The 16,841-nt window shown below is 36.1% G+C and overlaps 4 protein-coding genes across 7 annotated transcripts; 1 reads left to right on the plus strand and 3 right to left on the minus strand.

Moving 5' to 3' along the window:
• Window positions 1-4: 4 nt before the first annotated feature.
• Window positions 5-3,854, minus strand: LOC103835360 (sphingosine-1-phosphate lyase). Its single transcript, XM_009111514.3, has 15 exons — window positions 3,397-3,854; window positions 3,263-3,308; window positions 2,695-2,846; window positions 2,532-2,591; window positions 2,186-2,410; window positions 1,956-2,097; window positions 1,760-1,810; window positions 1,568-1,659; window positions 1,318-1,444; window positions 1,117-1,132; window positions 922-1,029; window positions 774-828; window positions 550-696; window positions 399-477; window positions 5-308 (listed from the first exon to the last, which is right to left on the minus strand). Exons 1-15 carry the CDS (start codon window positions 3,606-3,608, stop codon window positions 186-188), a joined length of 1,635 nt encoding a protein of 544 aa, XP_009109762.1. The 5' UTR covers window positions 3,609-3,854; the 3' UTR covers window positions 5-185.
• Window positions 3,855-4,059: 205 nt separating this feature from the next.
• On the minus strand, window positions 4,060-5,095 carry LOC103835361 (nuclear transport factor 2B). Its single transcript, XM_009111515.3, has 2 exons — window positions 4,657-5,095; window positions 4,060-4,373 (listed from the first exon to the last, which is right to left on the minus strand). Exons 1-2 carry the CDS (start codon window positions 4,960-4,962, stop codon window positions 4,299-4,301), a joined length of 381 nt encoding a protein of 126 aa, XP_009109763.1. The 5' UTR covers window positions 4,963-5,095; the 3' UTR covers window positions 4,060-4,298.
• Window positions 5,096-5,319: 224 nt separating this feature from the next.
• Window positions 5,320-9,799, plus strand: LOC103835363 (YTH domain-containing family protein). Of its 4 annotated transcripts, none has more exons than XM_009111516.3 (8): window positions 5,320-6,731; window positions 6,967-7,025; window positions 7,107-7,206; window positions 7,477-7,553; window positions 7,630-8,025; window positions 8,110-8,586; window positions 8,703-8,915; window positions 9,374-9,799. In XM_009111516.3, the coding sequence occupies exons 1-8, from the start codon at window positions 6,689-6,691 to the stop codon at window positions 9,638-9,640; spliced, it is 1,632 nt and encodes a 543-aa protein (XP_009109764.1). In that variant the 5' UTR covers window positions 5,320-6,688; the 3' UTR covers window positions 9,641-9,799. The 4 variants fall into 4 exon arrangements, with proteins under 4 accessions (XP_009109764.1, XP_009109765.1, XP_009109766.1 ...); XM_009111517.3 differs by having other exon boundaries at window positions 7,116-7,206; XM_009111518.3 differs by lacking the exon at window positions 5,320-6,731 and adding an exon at window positions 6,801-6,863.
• A 14-nt stretch (window positions 9,800-9,813) lies between these two features.
• LOC103835364 (non-specific lipid transfer protein GPI-anchored 1) lies at window positions 9,814-11,876 on the minus strand. The gene is made up of 2 exons (XM_009111520.3): window positions 11,454-11,876; window positions 9,814-10,207 (listed from the first exon to the last, which is right to left on the minus strand). The coding sequence occupies exons 1-2, from the start codon at window positions 11,809-11,811 to the stop codon at window positions 9,978-9,980; spliced, it is 588 nt and encodes a 195-aa protein (XP_009109768.1). The 5' UTR covers window positions 11,812-11,876; the 3' UTR covers window positions 9,814-9,977.
• Window positions 11,877-16,841: the final 4,965 nt, after the last annotated feature.

Genomic DNA, 16,841 nt, shown 5'->3' on the forward strand with positions numbered 1-16,841 from the left:
CAAATCTGACTGATCATCTTTTTTATTTATTCTGAATATGTAATGTAACAAAATGAGTTGTGTATTGTAATGATTGTGATGAAATTTAACTAGGACAGTCCAAACAATGAGGTTGTAAAAGTACATAGTTTTGCCCTTGCAACAAGAAATGTGCTATCAATTTACTCCAACCTTGCGAAAGAAACTTAGTACTGACTGTCCATGAAACTAACAAGAAGCTCATTCACCATCCCTCGGTCCGGCATCTTCCCTGCTGCTCCATATATTGGAGCCAAGCCTCCTGTGATTGGTCCTGGGTTTGCTTTCACCTGAACCAAAACATTGTAACAACGAGAGATCAAAAATGAAGAAAAGAAACGACCAATCAAGTCAAAAAGACTTCTCAACAGCGGACTTACAGTCTCTACAGCTTCACGCAGATCCTGGAGGAAGTCATCCACCACAGGGACGTGTTGAAGAGTTACACATATATGAATGCTGATCCAAAAACACACACACGAATAGTTTCAGAACAGTGAAAGAGAAGAATGTTTTGGTCTAGAAGATTACCTGTTGGGTCTCTGGAGTGCATTCAAATGCCAACCTTTGGAAGACATGATGTCATTAACTTCAAAGATATCTAATGATTTAGAACCAAACGCCACAATCGTCATATCTGGTTTTCCAACGACAAACAGTTCACTGATTCCTCTTACACTGCAGATAACGATATCCTTGACAGTCAAAGCTAGTTTGAAGAAGAGATATAAAAGGTAAAAAGTAATAATACAAACCCTTCCTCTAGTCTCTTTGATGCTTCCATTATCTTTCCTGTGTTTTCTAGATAGCCTAGTGAAACAAACAACAGAATCAACTATTTAAAGCTTTTGACACACTCTAATGACTAGAAAGCTTGAGACTTTTTCAGAGAGTGGTGCAAACCTTCTTCGCCGAGAGACATCATGGCAGCCCAAGCACCAGCAACCAGAGAACCAGGCCTACTCCCTGCTATAGTTGGAGACACGTATAGTCCTCCTGACCATTCAGTTACTGCCAAAAAAAACGTTGTTTCAAACAGTTAAGAAGCAATACCAAAGTTAGTATTTGCATGAATTCAACGGTTTAATTCTTACTTACCAGCAACAAATTGGTGCTGTTTTGTACATACAGGAGAATATTTTTTGCAGGCAGAAAAAAACAGATATCAGATAAATGTCATATATAAGTTGAATGATGCCAGAATCAGAACACAGGAGCTGAATAAGAGTAAATCATATGTTCTTGGTAACGAGCCTGGAGAAATTGCATAAGAGTGGGAGAAGAATAAGTAATTTTTACCTTTCTGATCTCATGATTTCTATAGAGAACTGTACTAGTTCCTTTAGGAGCCAAACCATATTTATGCACATCAATGGAAATTGAAGTGACTCCTTGTACAGAAAAATCAAAAGCTGGGATCTGGTACCTAAGAACAGTGAGTAAAAACAAAAATTAACTTATCATTTCTCTAAGTTATGAACATAGCTTCTCATTAAAGTAAACACTATCTGCATGTCTCTTTTTGTAGGAAAGAAACTGGTGCACATACCCAAGCTTTCGAGCGAAAGGTAACACAAAACCACCAAGGCAAAGGTCAACATGAAAGCATATTCCATAGCTAAGAGCCAGTTGACCAAGTTCCTGTTATGAAACAAAAAAAAAGGATGTCCTCCCCCATTGATTGCATGTAGAAGAACATAAGTGTCTTTACAAATACAGGAGAAGGAAAAACCAGTTATACCTCAATAGGATCAATAATGCCATGAGGGAATCCTGGTGCTGATCCAACAATCTGAAACAATATGGTTTAAAAAGATCATGAAATAGGCAACACACAAGCCTTAGCTACCATGTATATGTTCAACAATACCAAACCATGGAACCTGGAAAGGGAAAACATCGAAAAAATATTATAATTGCCAACTTGAAAAAGTTACCATGATGGTGTTTCTGTTAATATGCCTCCTCATTGCCTTCACATCAGCTCGGAAGTCTTTGCCTACTGGAACTCGCCACAACTTGATGTTGAAATACTGAGCCGCCTTATCATAAGCCGAGTGACCCGACTCAGGTATAATCCTACACTTTCATATGAAACATTGTTCCATCAACTAAGTTTATACTACATAGTTGGTCAATGTAAGAAACATGCTGGAGGAAACATTACATTTCTGGACGTTTGATTCCCTTCTTGTACTTCATATAGTCACGAGATGACTTCACAGCCAACACTATACTCTCTGTTCCTCCAGACGTCATGTTTCCGCATATCTGTTCACCTGAAACCGTTTCTTTGCTTCCGAGTAAAGCAGCAGTCATTGCGACTACTTCTGATTCGAACCTCACCACGCTCTGGAACACGTCTATATGCAACGGATTGGTGTGCGCAAACCTGGAAAGCCATCATCATCCATACATGGCATACACATAGAAACTTGAATTGCCTTTCTATACACCAACAAAAGATCACCATTTACAGGGCCAAGAATAACACACAAATTGCAATAACTTACATTGAACATGCTTGATTTATCAATGTAAAATGTCCTTCAGACTCGTTTCCACCTATGTATCTGTTAGTAAAGGTAGTACAAGTTAAAACGAATCTCCACCAAAACCACAAGGAACATTCGTAGGACGCTTATATAACAAAGCTATCAGCTACCAGAGACATACACAGTGCCAGAGCATTTTCCTTGCCAATTAGGATCATTTCTCTTCTCGGTCTCCATTTTCTCAAGAACTTGGACACCTAAACCTTTTACTGGCAGTTCTTTAGCCCAATTATTTTTCTTAGAGCTGCCACCAGATTGTAACTGATCAACAACCTGTAGAATTAAAAGAAAAACAAACATCAACTAGTTAGCGTTAATGCTAAAATGTATAAAACATTGAAGTCTCCCTAACCAAGATCCCAAGCTACTAGTATTGTCTCACAGTCTTGATCTAAGTGATTTACTATTTTTATTTACAATCTCAAATCCCCAAGTAATTTTCTGCTTTTAAAATCTCAACTCCAGCAGACTCATGTCTCAATGATACAAAATAACCATTTGGTTCAAGACATTCTGCTGCTTCTCTGCCAACAATATCTATATTCTTATCACTGACTCAGGCACGAACTAAAGAGTAGAAGATACTACTATAAAATTAGAGGAAAGCATTAAATAGACCTGTTGGAGAATTTTTTTTTTTTAATAATTGGTCATTACACTAATAATCTACAGATTCAGACACAACCCACCTTTTGTTTCTCTGCATCTATGTAGCTTTGGACTCCAGGAATCATTCTGTTTCATTTTCCACAAAGAATCAATAAACTCTCACTCATCAAAAAAAAAAAAACAAGATTGAGATCGAAGAAGATAAGATTCTCACTTGAGGAAGCCCATGATAAACCCCAGAAGACATGCTTTCAGGCCTTTCTCGTGGACAACGCCCAACACAGATCCGATAACCTGAGCTAGAAAGAGAGTGACAAGCGGGGTAACGAGAAGAGACAGAGGCTCAAACTCCGACAAACGCGAGTTTAGCGAGACTCGAGCTTGGATCAACATAGATTTCACCGAAGAATATGATAAAGAATCCATCTTTTTTTTTCTTTTGTTTCTTGCTATGGAGGGGGAGGGGAGAAAAGTGAAAATCTTTTTAGGACACAGCTAAAGGAATCTAGAAAGTGATTGGGTAGCTTATTAAAGAAAAGACTTCGTTCAGGTTATCCCGTGCAAGCTTTCACATAAAAGTTAAGAGATTGCGACGACAAAGACTTTTCTTTCTTTTGGCGCTTTGTGTTTGGTTTGCGTGTGCCATCACAAGAGTTAAGCTTCGCACTAGGATGGCCCAGACACACTTACTTCATCCATGCTTTTGGTCAAATGTTGCAACTCAAATAAAAGATAAGAACATGTGGTTGTAGTACAAACCAGTACTAGCTAGCCGCCCTTGCAATAAATTAGTACAGACTCGGAGTTGACCTATAAACTATTTGACACGCAATTTCTTAATTTTTCTTCTCTTTACAGCAAAATCACATAATCAATCAAGGGGTAAAGTGAGACTGGAAACCATTTCAAATTTGTCTTTAACAAGTTCTTACATTTGTAAAATGAACAAACCATTCAAACCAAATACTACAAGAGAGACAGTAGCCTTCCTCTTTTTCTCAAAACAAATCATCTAGTAATAAAGAAGAAAAAAACACAAGAGAGATATGATGGAAGGATTGCTCAAATAGATGCTACAAGAGTGATGTGTATGCTTAACAATCTGCTGATTCCTTGTCAAGCGTAGTTCAACCTGAATATATCGTTGAACACATAAAAGCTTCCTTGTGGCGTCGGCATCAAATGAAACATCTGCATCACACAATTAAAAAAAAAAGAGTTTTTTTTATAGCTGTCTTAAAACAACAAGATCAAGGATGCCAAACAGATAAGAAAAAAGACAAAAAGATATCAAAACAAGAACACGCCAAAGCAGGTATCTTTACATATGGGTGTGATAGTTAAAGTCTTTAACTAAAGAAACGTGACAATGTCTGAAACAAGAACATGCCTGAAAGTAGCCACCTTTGCAGATCTAATTAACTCAATCAACCCTAACTAAAATCGAAAGAGATAAAGAGAGAGGGAGAGAGACCTGGCTGAACTTGAGGGCGTGCTCCTCGCCGGCGAGCTGGAGGTTGCCGGAGACGAAAACGAGCATACCGGAGGCGGGACCAGAAGGCTGACAGTCGACGGTGGAGATGTTGTGCTTGCACTGCTGGAAAGGGAGAGAGGTGAGCTTGGCGACGATGTTCTGAGAGCCCTGGATCTTCTGACCCTCGAAGGTCAGCATGGAAGCTTCCTGGTAGAGACCGGCGAGGCCGACGCGGTTGTTGTCGAAGGTCGAGTAGTAGTGCTCGACGAAGGCCTTCGCCACGGCATCGGGATCCATCTGCGCCATATTATAGAGAGAATGATAGAGAATTTGGGAGCCGGAAAGGGTTTTGTGTTTTGTATTTATTTGTGAAACTCTGCGTTGCAACGACGCTGGTTCTTCTTTCTTTTTTTTCCTTCATTTTCCGGTTTTATTTTGTTGTCGAGGTTTATAGGAATATTAATACAATGTATTTTCTGAAATGTAAGATGTTTATAATCATTTTTATGTTCTCATTTTTTAGGTAATTTTTAGTTTATCAAAAACTGTGTAGTCAATCAAATTTAATAGTTCTATTTTATGATTGGTTGCATAGTTTTTAGTTTATAATTTAAATGATACTTTCTAGGTAAAAAATAATTTTTTTAATAAATAAATACTATCCAAAACATCTTATATTCCAGAGGGAATAATAAAGTTTAGGACAAATCTCATAAACCCCCTAAAACTATTTATGACCAAACAGTCCATAGAAAAAAAAATACATTTCAGATTAAGTGTAAAAAGACTAAATATTCTTATGAAAAAATACATTTACTATAAATATATATTCTAAAATATTTTAAATTTTGTACCTTCAATCTTAAATTTAAAATCTTAAACTTTATTCTCCAAACTCTAAATTTCACCCCGAAAAAATTAATATTTGGTTATAAACCAAGTAATTATATGAATTTATATATATGTTTTTAAACCATTTAGTGAATACTATTTGTTTAAGTGGAAAAAATAGTACTACATTTTATTTGAGAGAATGATATTACAAACTTATTTTAATGTACATTTTTTATTTACATAACAATTTGTAAGGTTTTAACAAACTTTAATAAAGGCATAAACAAATAATATCAAATAAATGATGGCATCAGAAATAAACAAGAAATTGAAAAAAAAAAATATAATTTTTTTTTAATATATATATTCCATTAACTCCCTAAAAACATCATCAAATTCATACAAAGATTCAAGCAAAATCGGTACAACCACAAGATTTGATAGAATAGACATATCGGACACACAACCAAATTTTGGATCCTTCCATCGTCACTACTTCATCCGGGTTACTCTGGGGGAGTTTGTCGCTCCCATTCTCCTCCTTGTACAAGTTGTCGCAGTGTCTGAAGCATGCCGAGGATAGAGGGTCCAGAAAGACAAAACTTTAACTCAATTTTATTTTAAAGGAGAAAAATGAACAAAATCATTAGAGATGGTCTAATTGCATCAACTTATGTTTTCATATAATCAAAACCTTTTTTCATGCTTTGGTTCTCGACTTATAAAAGAAGACACACTTGGTCCCTCCACAGTCCACACTGACTTTTTAATGCGAGGGTATACAGAAAAAGGTTAAAGGCAAGCATCAACATGTTCCATCCCAACCTCTTTAGAAAACAGTATTTAATATCAAAGTCATGTGTATATTGTTACGGTGGTTTAATACCGTGTATGTATTTTTTGGTACACATCAAATTCTCCTTGCATTGATTGCACTCGTATCTGTTACACTATGCTCAGTACTCTTGTCACCCAATCAGATCAAAGAATGTCATTCAATTAAATTAATTATCTGATTAAAATAAAATTCATATGAATAGTTATCCAAGCACCCAAACACTCCCAAACTCGAATCGTCAAAAATTCAACAACACTTCTTCTTCTTCTTCTCTACAGATTCTCTCTCACTTTATCTAGACAATCGTTTCACCTTCGCTTTTGCCTCGCGATTGGCTGTTTCCGTACTGTGGGTTTGTCCATGGCCGCTTCTAACCGAAGCACCAACTCTTCTCCTTCCACTGGTACAACCCCCCCCCCCCCCCCCCTGCCTCTTAGATTCGATAAAGGTTTAAACTTTATATGTCATTCTCCTGCTGCTTCAAATGGGTTTTCTCTGTTCTGCTATTACGACAAAAACACGATGGTTGTAATTAGTAAAGTCTTGTCCTTTACTTCCTTTCGGCATGTGCTTGCTTGCTTTTGTGTTACACCACTGTATTATAGCTTTTACTTAGTGGGTGTTTGTGTTGTTGATAGGTTCAGCTAAGGATATGGTGGAGAGGCTATCAACTGACAAGAGTGTTCTCCAGCATCAGGTAAATTCGATTTTTTTTTAATAATGGCATTGCTCGTCTTATTTATAGTGAGCTAGCTCCATTATTGATACTTGTGTCCAGATGTTACAGGACACAAACAGCTTTCGCCCTTTCTGTGCTTCTGGTTATCCTTTTTCTCCAAGTTCCTGCGGTATTAACACAGACTCGTTTCACGTTGGAGGTTAGCTCTATATGATACTCTTACAGTTGTTTAGTGGTTACAAACTAGTCTTCTGCTATTTGTAAAACTACAGTATTTTAGTGGTATCTTTGTTTTGTTTATACAATGAAACATCGCCACATGCCATTAAGGATCTTCACCGCTTCGCCATGTTTGTCTTGTGATCAAAATTGTTGACTTTTAGTGCTGCTTCTTAGCTGTTATTATTGTACTTTAAGATTTTGAGGTTTTTCTTTTTGTTCTATTGTATGTCTTGCGTTTTTCTCTCAGGCTATGAACACGCAGTTGATACTCCAAGCTCGTACCGTTCAAGTACAGATACTCTAAGCTTTGAAGAAGTCTATCATGTGTGTACATCATCCAACGTATCCCTTTATACTCTACTTGCTTTTGATTTCTGATGTTCTGGACTTGTTCATACAGGGCATGAGATATGATGACATGTTTTATCATGGTAACGGTGTACCATCGTTGCCACAACATTATGGTGACCTCCATGCTGATGATGTAAACTATTTCGCTCCTTTTCGCTCATCAAATCAACAGTATCCACTCCCAGAACCTCTTCATGCTTCTCCGGAGTTTCACATGTCTCAGACGAACTCTACACATCCTTATAGGCATGGGAACGAAATAAACAGTTTTGAGACTGATTATATGATGCGCTCTACGAGAAACTTTGGCTTGAGAAATAATATATTTGGAAAACCTAAACTCAACCCCTTCACTGGAAGAAGAACGTTTCTTCCAATGGCGTCTACCACAAGAAGTATGAAGCATTCTATCTCTGCTGACTTATCTGCAAATGATTTCGATATGGTTAGTTTCTGTAACCACTACCTCTTTTAAAGGACTTAGCTTAGCGAACTTCTATTTAAAATCTAACTGTTGATACTTGCGCAGGGTTCGCCAAGTCGCTTTTTGCAAGATGATTTTGGATCTTCTGCAAGCTTAACTTACAGAGAACAAGCTTACAACCAATGCAAAAGAGGCTCTTTCTCTGCTTCTTCTTCTTCTCCTAGCTCACCTTGGGAGCTTGATTATATCTTTCCACCACTTGATGAATCAACAAGTGGAAGCTGCAGCGACTTCTACCATCGCCCTGCCATGTCTGATCTGCTTACCGAGAGAAACAGAGGGCCTAGGGCTTCAAGGCCAAACGCTAAAAGCAAAATGATCACTTATGATCAACAAGATCTGCTCTCTCAGTTCAGGGACGCAAAGTTCTTCGTTATTAAGTCATATAGCGAGGATAATGTCTACAAGAGCATGAAGTATTGCGTTTGGGCAAGCACTAAAAACGGAAACAAAAAGTTGGATGCTGCTTATCGTGAAGCAAAGACTAAAGAAGTGGCATGCCCAGTCTTTCTTTTGTTCTCGGTAAAGTGCCTATTAACTTTAATACCTCTCAGGCTTTAGCTGTGTATCTCTGATTCAGTTTATTGAGTTTTGATCTTGAACTCTGAACAGAAGGGCTAAAGATATTTGATTTTCAGGTGAATGCTAGTGCACAGTTTTGTGGAGTGGCAGAGATGGTTGGACCGGTTGATTTCGAGACAAGTGTGGAGTACTGGCAACAGGATAGATGGTCAGGACACTTCCCGGTCAAGTGGGTGATTGTTAAAGATGTTCCCAACAGTCTCTTTCGTCACATCATAATTGAAGACAATGATAATAAGCCTGTCACTAACAGTAGAGACACCCAAGAGGTAAAAACTAAACTCTTCCTTATCTTGTACATTCTTTTTCTTGAGGGTTCCGTTTCATGAAATATAGATTTGAGCATTGTGAGTTGTATTTGATGTCACTGCACCAAGAATTGATGCATATATTTGTCCACTTGATATCCATCTCATTTTACCTCATTTTAATCATTTTAAAAAGCATTTAGGTGTTAATATTGCATTTGCATACATAGTTGCATAAAACAGGGGCTAGAGTGCACAATTGAAAGTTTGAGGCTGAACTCAAAGAGAAATATGCAAAAATTGATGAGTTTGAGGTTAAATACGAAACTGTACAAAAGTGCGAGGACCAAATATGCAAAAAGAAGAAGAAAGTTGGGTCACATAGAATCTATTTATCCACTCTATGTGGATCTCTCCAACGTGGAACATGTCTTCTTTTAAATCAATTCTCATGTATGATTGTGTTTTTCTATCTGCAGGTGGGAGTGGAACAAGGCATAGAGATGATAAATATATTCAATAGCTGTGAGATGAAATCTTCGATCCTCGATGACTTTAGCTTCTACGAAGAGCGGCAGAGAATTCAAGACAGAAAAGCCAGACAACGTGCTCTTCTTGAACCTCTCAGAGCCTCCTCTCTAACCTCTGTTCCAACGCATCTCGCAAGTTCTCTCCATGAAGACTATGTAAGGGAAATGTCCAAGAGCTTTGCCGATGCTTTGGTCTTGCAACACAAACTCAATTAAGTAACTTAAAGAACCTCTCTTATCTTTTGGGATTTGTACTGGAAGGTGTTTAAAATTGTGGTTTTATACTCTTGATTTTGTACTATTGACCACATACTTAAGGAGCTTAGATTGTAATATAAACTCAAGGTTCTAAAATTCAAGGATGAACTTTAGTTATGTGCGGAAAGAGATGAGATTAACTAGGAATGTGATCAGATTAAGTGGGGTAAGTTCAATCATTACAACAAATGGTCCGAACCAAGAAACACACTTGACAAGATAGTCTTAAAATTTTGAGACAAGCTCTACACAATAAAAAAAAAAGATTGCATTCCTAATGTCACGTGCCTATAGTCTAGGCCAAACCCATCCAAGGCAAGGTCGAGAGGAAGGAGATGCTCATTAAAGCGACGGCTAAAAGCATGACGGCATGACCATCTTTTATGGAAGCTGATCCTCCTTTCTCGCTAGACGTCGCTGGAGTTGCCGGAGACGTTCCTCCCGGTGCCGCCGGTGTTGTTGTTGAAGTGGCATTGCTTGTGAATATGGCTGCGGCTGGTGAGCTTGGCGAAATCCCGAGCAATTCTGTTCATTCACGCACGTTTAATATATGGGGTCAATAAACAATGTCAATTTGACCAAAATATTATTTTATTACAAGATGCATATTCTTTAAATTCAACACAAGAAGCATATTCTTTAAATTCAACAACAGTTTGGCACCTTCATTTCCCAATACAACAGGCATTGTTACTAGTATTAGTTAAATTTGTATGGTATAAACAAACAACTATAATCAGCTCATCGATTCATTGTGAAATACTAGAAGTAAAGAAAAAACAGTGAAAAGAAGAGATATTGTTATTTTAAGAGTAAATAAATAAGAGACCAACCAAGTTTTTTATTCATGAATTATTATTTTTTATTTACAGAGAAAATAAATTGGTTTTAAAAATTCATATCTCAATAACACCACATTTTAACAGAATCATAACATTTTGAATAACAATAAATTTCGTATAGAATTAATATCATCAGTAGCATTATATTTTAGTTAAAATATCAGAATTCATAAGGGGGTAACAATAAATAAAAAAAAACAATCACCAGAATTAGAAATCCAACACCCAACCGGTCCACCTAATAACCCCATCATTACTGCAAGAACCTGTTAAATATAAATGGCTCTATTTGAAAAAAAAAACAAAAACAAATGGCTGTATAAAAGGGTAGGTTGTATTTTCATTAAATGTGCCATAAATTAAATGCAAACTCTGTAAATCACCTGACGCGCATGTCGCATTTACGTATTTATAACAAATTGGTTAGTGGTTGGTTTAATTCATCTTACAAAGCTTATGAAAACTTTTTTTTTTAGACGTATGACTAAGAACATTTTTAATGTAAAATTCTATTTTTTTCTTTTAAAATAAAATAAAAAATAAATATGGAGTAAAAATATTTTAACTCAATTTCATATCTTACTCCATGAAAAAACGATGAACCAAAAAAAATAGATTACTCCATATTATAAAAACCACTAATCTAATTGTCTTGGTGGAAACAATATGTCTTGACCAATATTTCATCACTATTGATTTTCATGTCTTATTTCTTTTCTGTCCTCATTTACCAAATAGCTAGCTAGCCTCAATATCTAACTAATTTGCTTCTTTTTTTTTTCTTTTTTTTTGAGAAAGGGCTTAACTAATTTGCTATTTGCATATCGTTGATTCGAATATAGACACATGAAGATATATATCATAAGCAGATGGAGATTAAAATGTTGAATCAAAGAAATAACTTTGAGCCAGATAAACGTGAAACGTACTTGGACAGTTGGAGATGCTAGCGTTGTGGAGCTGACAAGAAGTCGGAAGTTGAATGAGTTTAGCTTCTTGAACACCAAGATCCTTCAAAGTTTGTCCTCCTGACTTGGCTTGTTGTATCACGAAACACAAACACTTCGGATCTTTCTCTTTTATATCTTCGATAGCGTCACAACACTTCTTAGACGGATTTGGTGCCTTCCCGGACGCGAAATCCAAACACAAACTCACCGTCTGAATATCTTTGCTACATTCGTCTAACAAAGATCCTCCTCCTGATGGAGCCGCCGGTGTAGCAGCGGAGATGGAGGCAACGACCGTCATGGTTACTAGGAAGAGGTGAAAATAGAGACCCTTCATTTTCTGTCTTTCTCTTTTTTCTGCTACTTTTTCTGTTGGGGATTTTGTTTGTATTTAAAAGCAAAAATGACGTTGTGGTGTGTGGTGTAAAAAATGTTACTGTGGTATGTGTAGTTGGTAGTTTAAATCAACACCTATACATATTATTAACATTAACGACACTGATATAATTCTTGACTTATTGACTGTTTTTTTTATAAGCTTTGTACATATTATCCGATTAGCCCCGGAAAAAATATATTTAGTGTTACAGAGTGGACTAGTTCAAAAGTGTACTATATCATCTGATTCAAGTTTAGAATATTTTGTGACTAATACCAGAGATAGATCGATCATTTGTTACGATCCACCGTGTAAACTATTTGTACCGAAACCTAAGTCCAAGTCTAAGCCGGTAAAATAGTGATAATTTAGTTTGGGTATTTTAATGACCGTTCTTTTGTTTGTGTGTGGTATTATTATTCTGACGCAAGGGCGAAATAACACATCGGTTTTATCAATGGAAAATGCTTTTTTTAATAAAAAAATGTGAACATGTTTTTAAAATAATGCATTTAGCAGAATTTACTTACGCAAATTATTATGTAGCAAAACCATAAATAATTGGGATGTGATTTCGTGTTCATTTCAAGTAAATAATATGTCATCAAATAATAAATTTCTTTTTTAATTTTACGTTATTTTAGAATGCACTTCGGAGCAGATGGTCGCAACTCTCGTACCAAAATGGCTAACAAGCCAAGTTTGGACGGTCTTTTTTTGCTGCTAGTAGCCGGTTTTATCTAAAGGGCTTTTGACGGGGGGCTTATCTAGAGCAACTTCAGTGACGCGCGAAGCTATTGCGAATATAAGAATTGTCGCTTCTCGGATCAGTTTGCTTGTGAGCAAAGAAAACCCACCAAGAATGACTTTCTCAAGGGTCATGTCTGAGGAATTAATTATGCTTTTTCTCAGTTTCTCGCTTTCTGTTAACAACACGTTAAAATATAATAGCCAAGCTCCTTTGCAAACTTTTTTTTTTTTTATATACACTCTCTGATCTCTCACTCCAGTAGGGAAGAAGCATCAAGGACTGGAACTGAAAGGATGCACTCTTTGGTTGAGGTTCTACGTTGAGTGAGAGATTGTTATTAGAACCCACATGGTGAAGAATGCTAGAGAGATAAGTTGCTTCATATCTTTTTCAAGTGATTAGAATTCTGATTTTCTCCTTCGGTACCTTTATACCTTGTAGTTTTTGTTTTTGAGAAAATACCTTATAGTTTATAGATGAAGTTCGTGAATACCAAATCTGAAGACATGCGAAAGCTTCTAGATTGTTTAGGTCTAACACAGTAACACTAAGAAAATAATTTATGATATACAGAGTATCAAATTGGCGTAATAATGTGAAGGCTTCTCCTTCTTGCTACCGTATTGACCGATAAATTTCTAAATGACGACTAAAAATTCTAACTTACAAACTATGACGTTAAAAATAAAATAAATAATCAACATGATTTCTAGAACTAAAACTAGATCAACCAGTCCTTGTGCTTATTGTTGTTGAAGATCACTTTAAAAATATAATTTCCTTGACGAGATCTGAGAATTTAGAGTTGTTACTCGTGGACCATTTTACTTTATAGTGACTTATTTGATACGTCCATAAATAAATTTCGTAGAGGAGACCCTCAACTAACTAACTAACAAATATAATTAAAGAAAATTCACACGTAGGGACGACTTGCCAAAAATTCTTTTTCAGCTTATACTGCCCACTCCATTCCATTAGTTAGTAATTTTAAGAGAGATTTGGTGGAAAGTGTAATTTTAGTGTTTCGATTCCTGCTTTTATTGATGTAAAACTTTTCAAAGGTACAAGCCATTGACTAATTACGATGATTTGGTTATCAAATTCCATAATATTTAAAAGTTTGTAGATCAAACACTTGTGCTATTTAATCCTTGAGCGGTTACCTACCTATGTTTCTTCTCAAACAGGACTTATCATCAAATCTTCTTTAAAAAGAATCAAACATGAGAGTCATATGGAGTTAATCTGATCCAACTCAATTTCTTTATATCTCTCTTCTTGGTCACCAGCTTTTCTTTCATTGAATCACAAGAAATAAGAATGTTCTGACTTTAAAAAATGCATTCCATGATTTCAGGAAAGTGTTAATTAGTGGTACCAACATGAATAGATTCGGTGTTTAGTACTGTATTGGTGAGGGTGCCATTGTTTGCTATCAAGATTGTTCGACTTAAAGCTATTAATTTGGAAAAAGAGGCTATTGGTACAGTCCAACCTAACTTAGACCTAAATACCCTGAAAGGTTGGAACTGAGACCTGTTGCTTGCATTATTCTGATATTTTTCCTTAAATGCCCCCAACATCTAAACCTACAAGAGTGATTATAAAGCAAATCTAATAAGAGTTTCCGAAAAGAAATCTTTTATTAAGTCTCTTGCTCTTACGTTTAGCATCTTCTTTTGCTAGCCAGTTTGCTCAAGAGAAGTCTTGACAATAGCTTCTGTGAGTTTCATCAAAACAATTATCTTTTTATTATTATTATTATTTGTTTACGTCACATATAGTATTAATTTTCACTATATTGAATTTTACGGAAAAAAGTTTAGTGTTTAAGTAAATTTTCTGTTTGCGGGATAAAAAGGAGATCGAGAAAAAACGGAAAAAGAAATGGCCACTTATATAGAAATCAATATTATGTAAGTGAAGATGTTTTCATTTTAAATGTGTTCTTTGTTAAGAATTTTGAAATCAACTTTTGACCAAAATTAAAAGGTTAATTAGTCAGCTATGATTTGATCCTCAATCATATAAATGGGTGAAATGAATAGTCGTATATGAACTGTGACTTGTAATATACTACACTGATTTTATTTTTTTAATTTTTTGTTTATCAATTTATGCACTTTTTGTTAGGTGATGATTCAACTTTCTTTGGAAAAAAATAAAGAAAGGACAATTTTAGCTTTTTTGAGTTATCAATATTATTTTGGAATATATGCCAAAACTGAAATAATAATTTCTAATCATGAAAATTGTTGGCATATTTTTAAAAAAATAATAGTTAAAAAACGAACATGGTCGACAACAAACAATTTGTAAATAATTATAAAAATGGAAATTAATAAAAGTGATTCAATAACACAGAGAGAGGAGTATTATTGTAGTTTATGATATTTAAATGTAGATCTAAATAGCCGACATATGCATGTATGGTCGGCGCGTGTCGGCCGTCGAAGTCGGCAAACCCTCAACTCTCCCTCCAATACCATTCAAACATTTGTTTTATCCTTTGCTTTAAGTAACAGTATCGGTATCTTTTATTAGAGCACCTGCAACGCGGGTTCGTAATGAATCCTTAGCACGATTATTTAGGCAAATGACATATAAATAATAAAAAAAAAATTTCGTAACCGAAGGATTGATCCTTAATTAAGGCGTCTAAGGATCAAATCCTTAAGGACGTGGCAAGGCGTGAGTGGTCCGGCTGGGAGTTGTGTTTCGCGTGTGGAAAATTTTTTTTACTCTCTTTCTCCATCACGAAAAAAAGCTCTCTCGAAGGCGATTCGGCGATTATGAAACCATGTCGTCGTCTCTTCTTCTCTCTGGCTCTACAGTATCTTCTTCGTTCATCGCTGCATCGAAGCTGTAACATCTCTCTCTATCTCCTTCGTCTGCCTTCATTTCACCTTCTTTCGGCTTATCCAATTTCAAATTCTAGGGTTTGTTCGTATACTTGTTCCATAATCGAATCTTAAGAGCTTATGAATTTGTTTATGATTACAGTTCTCTCTTACGGAATCCAAATCAGTCACTGTCACTATCTCGGAACCTTTTGAGAAGTTTCAAACCCATTAAGTGCTCCTCCGCTGATTCTCCATACGGAGGTTATTATTATCATCTCCCCTTCCTCTCTTTAAAGTTTCAATCTTTACTCTGTTTTTTTATTAACTCATGTAAATCGAATTATCCTTTTTTTGTGTGTAGGCAACGTCCTCACGTTCCCTCTAACCAGGGTCTGGGACCCGTACAAGCGTCTAGGGATTAGCCCCTACGCCTCCGAGGAAGAGATCTGGGCCTCCTGGTAAACTTCTGCGTATATTTCCTTAATGAGAAGACAAAGAGCTTGGGGAGAGCTTGCCTAATCGGGTAAACTCCTGGTGCTATTTGAAAACTAGCTGAAACGAGAACTTGGATTGTTTTTTTTTTTTCCTTTCAATTATTGGGGTTTGGTTATTATGATTGCAGGTTTGGTGCATTAACAGTGGGGTGGTTCTGCGGTTCGCTAGTCATTCCCATGATTCCGACGGCTTTCATTAACCCGTGGACACTGGAGCTTCTAACGTCACTGGTTGCTTATGTGTTTTTGTTTCTTTCTTGTACTTTCCTTAAGTAGGTTGCATTTTCTCTATTTCAGGTGAAATACAAGACCATGTGTACAAGACCAAAGTCACGGGTACTTTGTTAATTTTAGCTTTGTATTTCTTGCCTTTATAAGTCTGTTTGTAGACTCGGCTAAGAGCTATTTCATTTGCTCTTGTTGTACTCAAAACTGGTTATGATGATATTTTAATTTCAAGCATCTGCGTTTCATCAACCCTTGCCTTCATCTACTTTGCTTTGGCTTTAGGTATGCTCACTGATCTCATAGATGATAAGAGTTAATGATGTACTTCGGTTTGGCTTTAGGTGACTGATATGTATGCACTAGAAACTTATTTGATTCGTTCATTTCTGTTTTCGGTCATGTGATTAGCTAGATGTTTGCAAATTTCATAATTTTTAATTTCTAAGATTCAATTAAAAAAAAATCTAATGACTCCATAATGGATAACACCATTGAACATACAATTAGGATTAGTCCTTAACTATTCAAAAAAAAAACTACTATTATATTGCTAAGGACTCCAATGGTGGGTAACACCATTGGAGATACTCTTACTAGTTAACAACTGTAGCAACAATAGTACAAGATGTGGGAACCTTTTGAAGAGTTATAAATGATTTCCTCCATATT

This window comes from Brassica rapa, chromosome A08 (genome assembly GCF_000309985.2).
Source record: "Brassica rapa cultivar Chiifu-401-42 chromosome A08, CAAS_Brap_v3.01, whole genome shotgun sequence".
In the NCBI taxonomy this organism is placed as follows: Eukaryota; Viridiplantae; Streptophyta; class Magnoliopsida; order Brassicales; family Brassicaceae; genus Brassica; species Brassica rapa.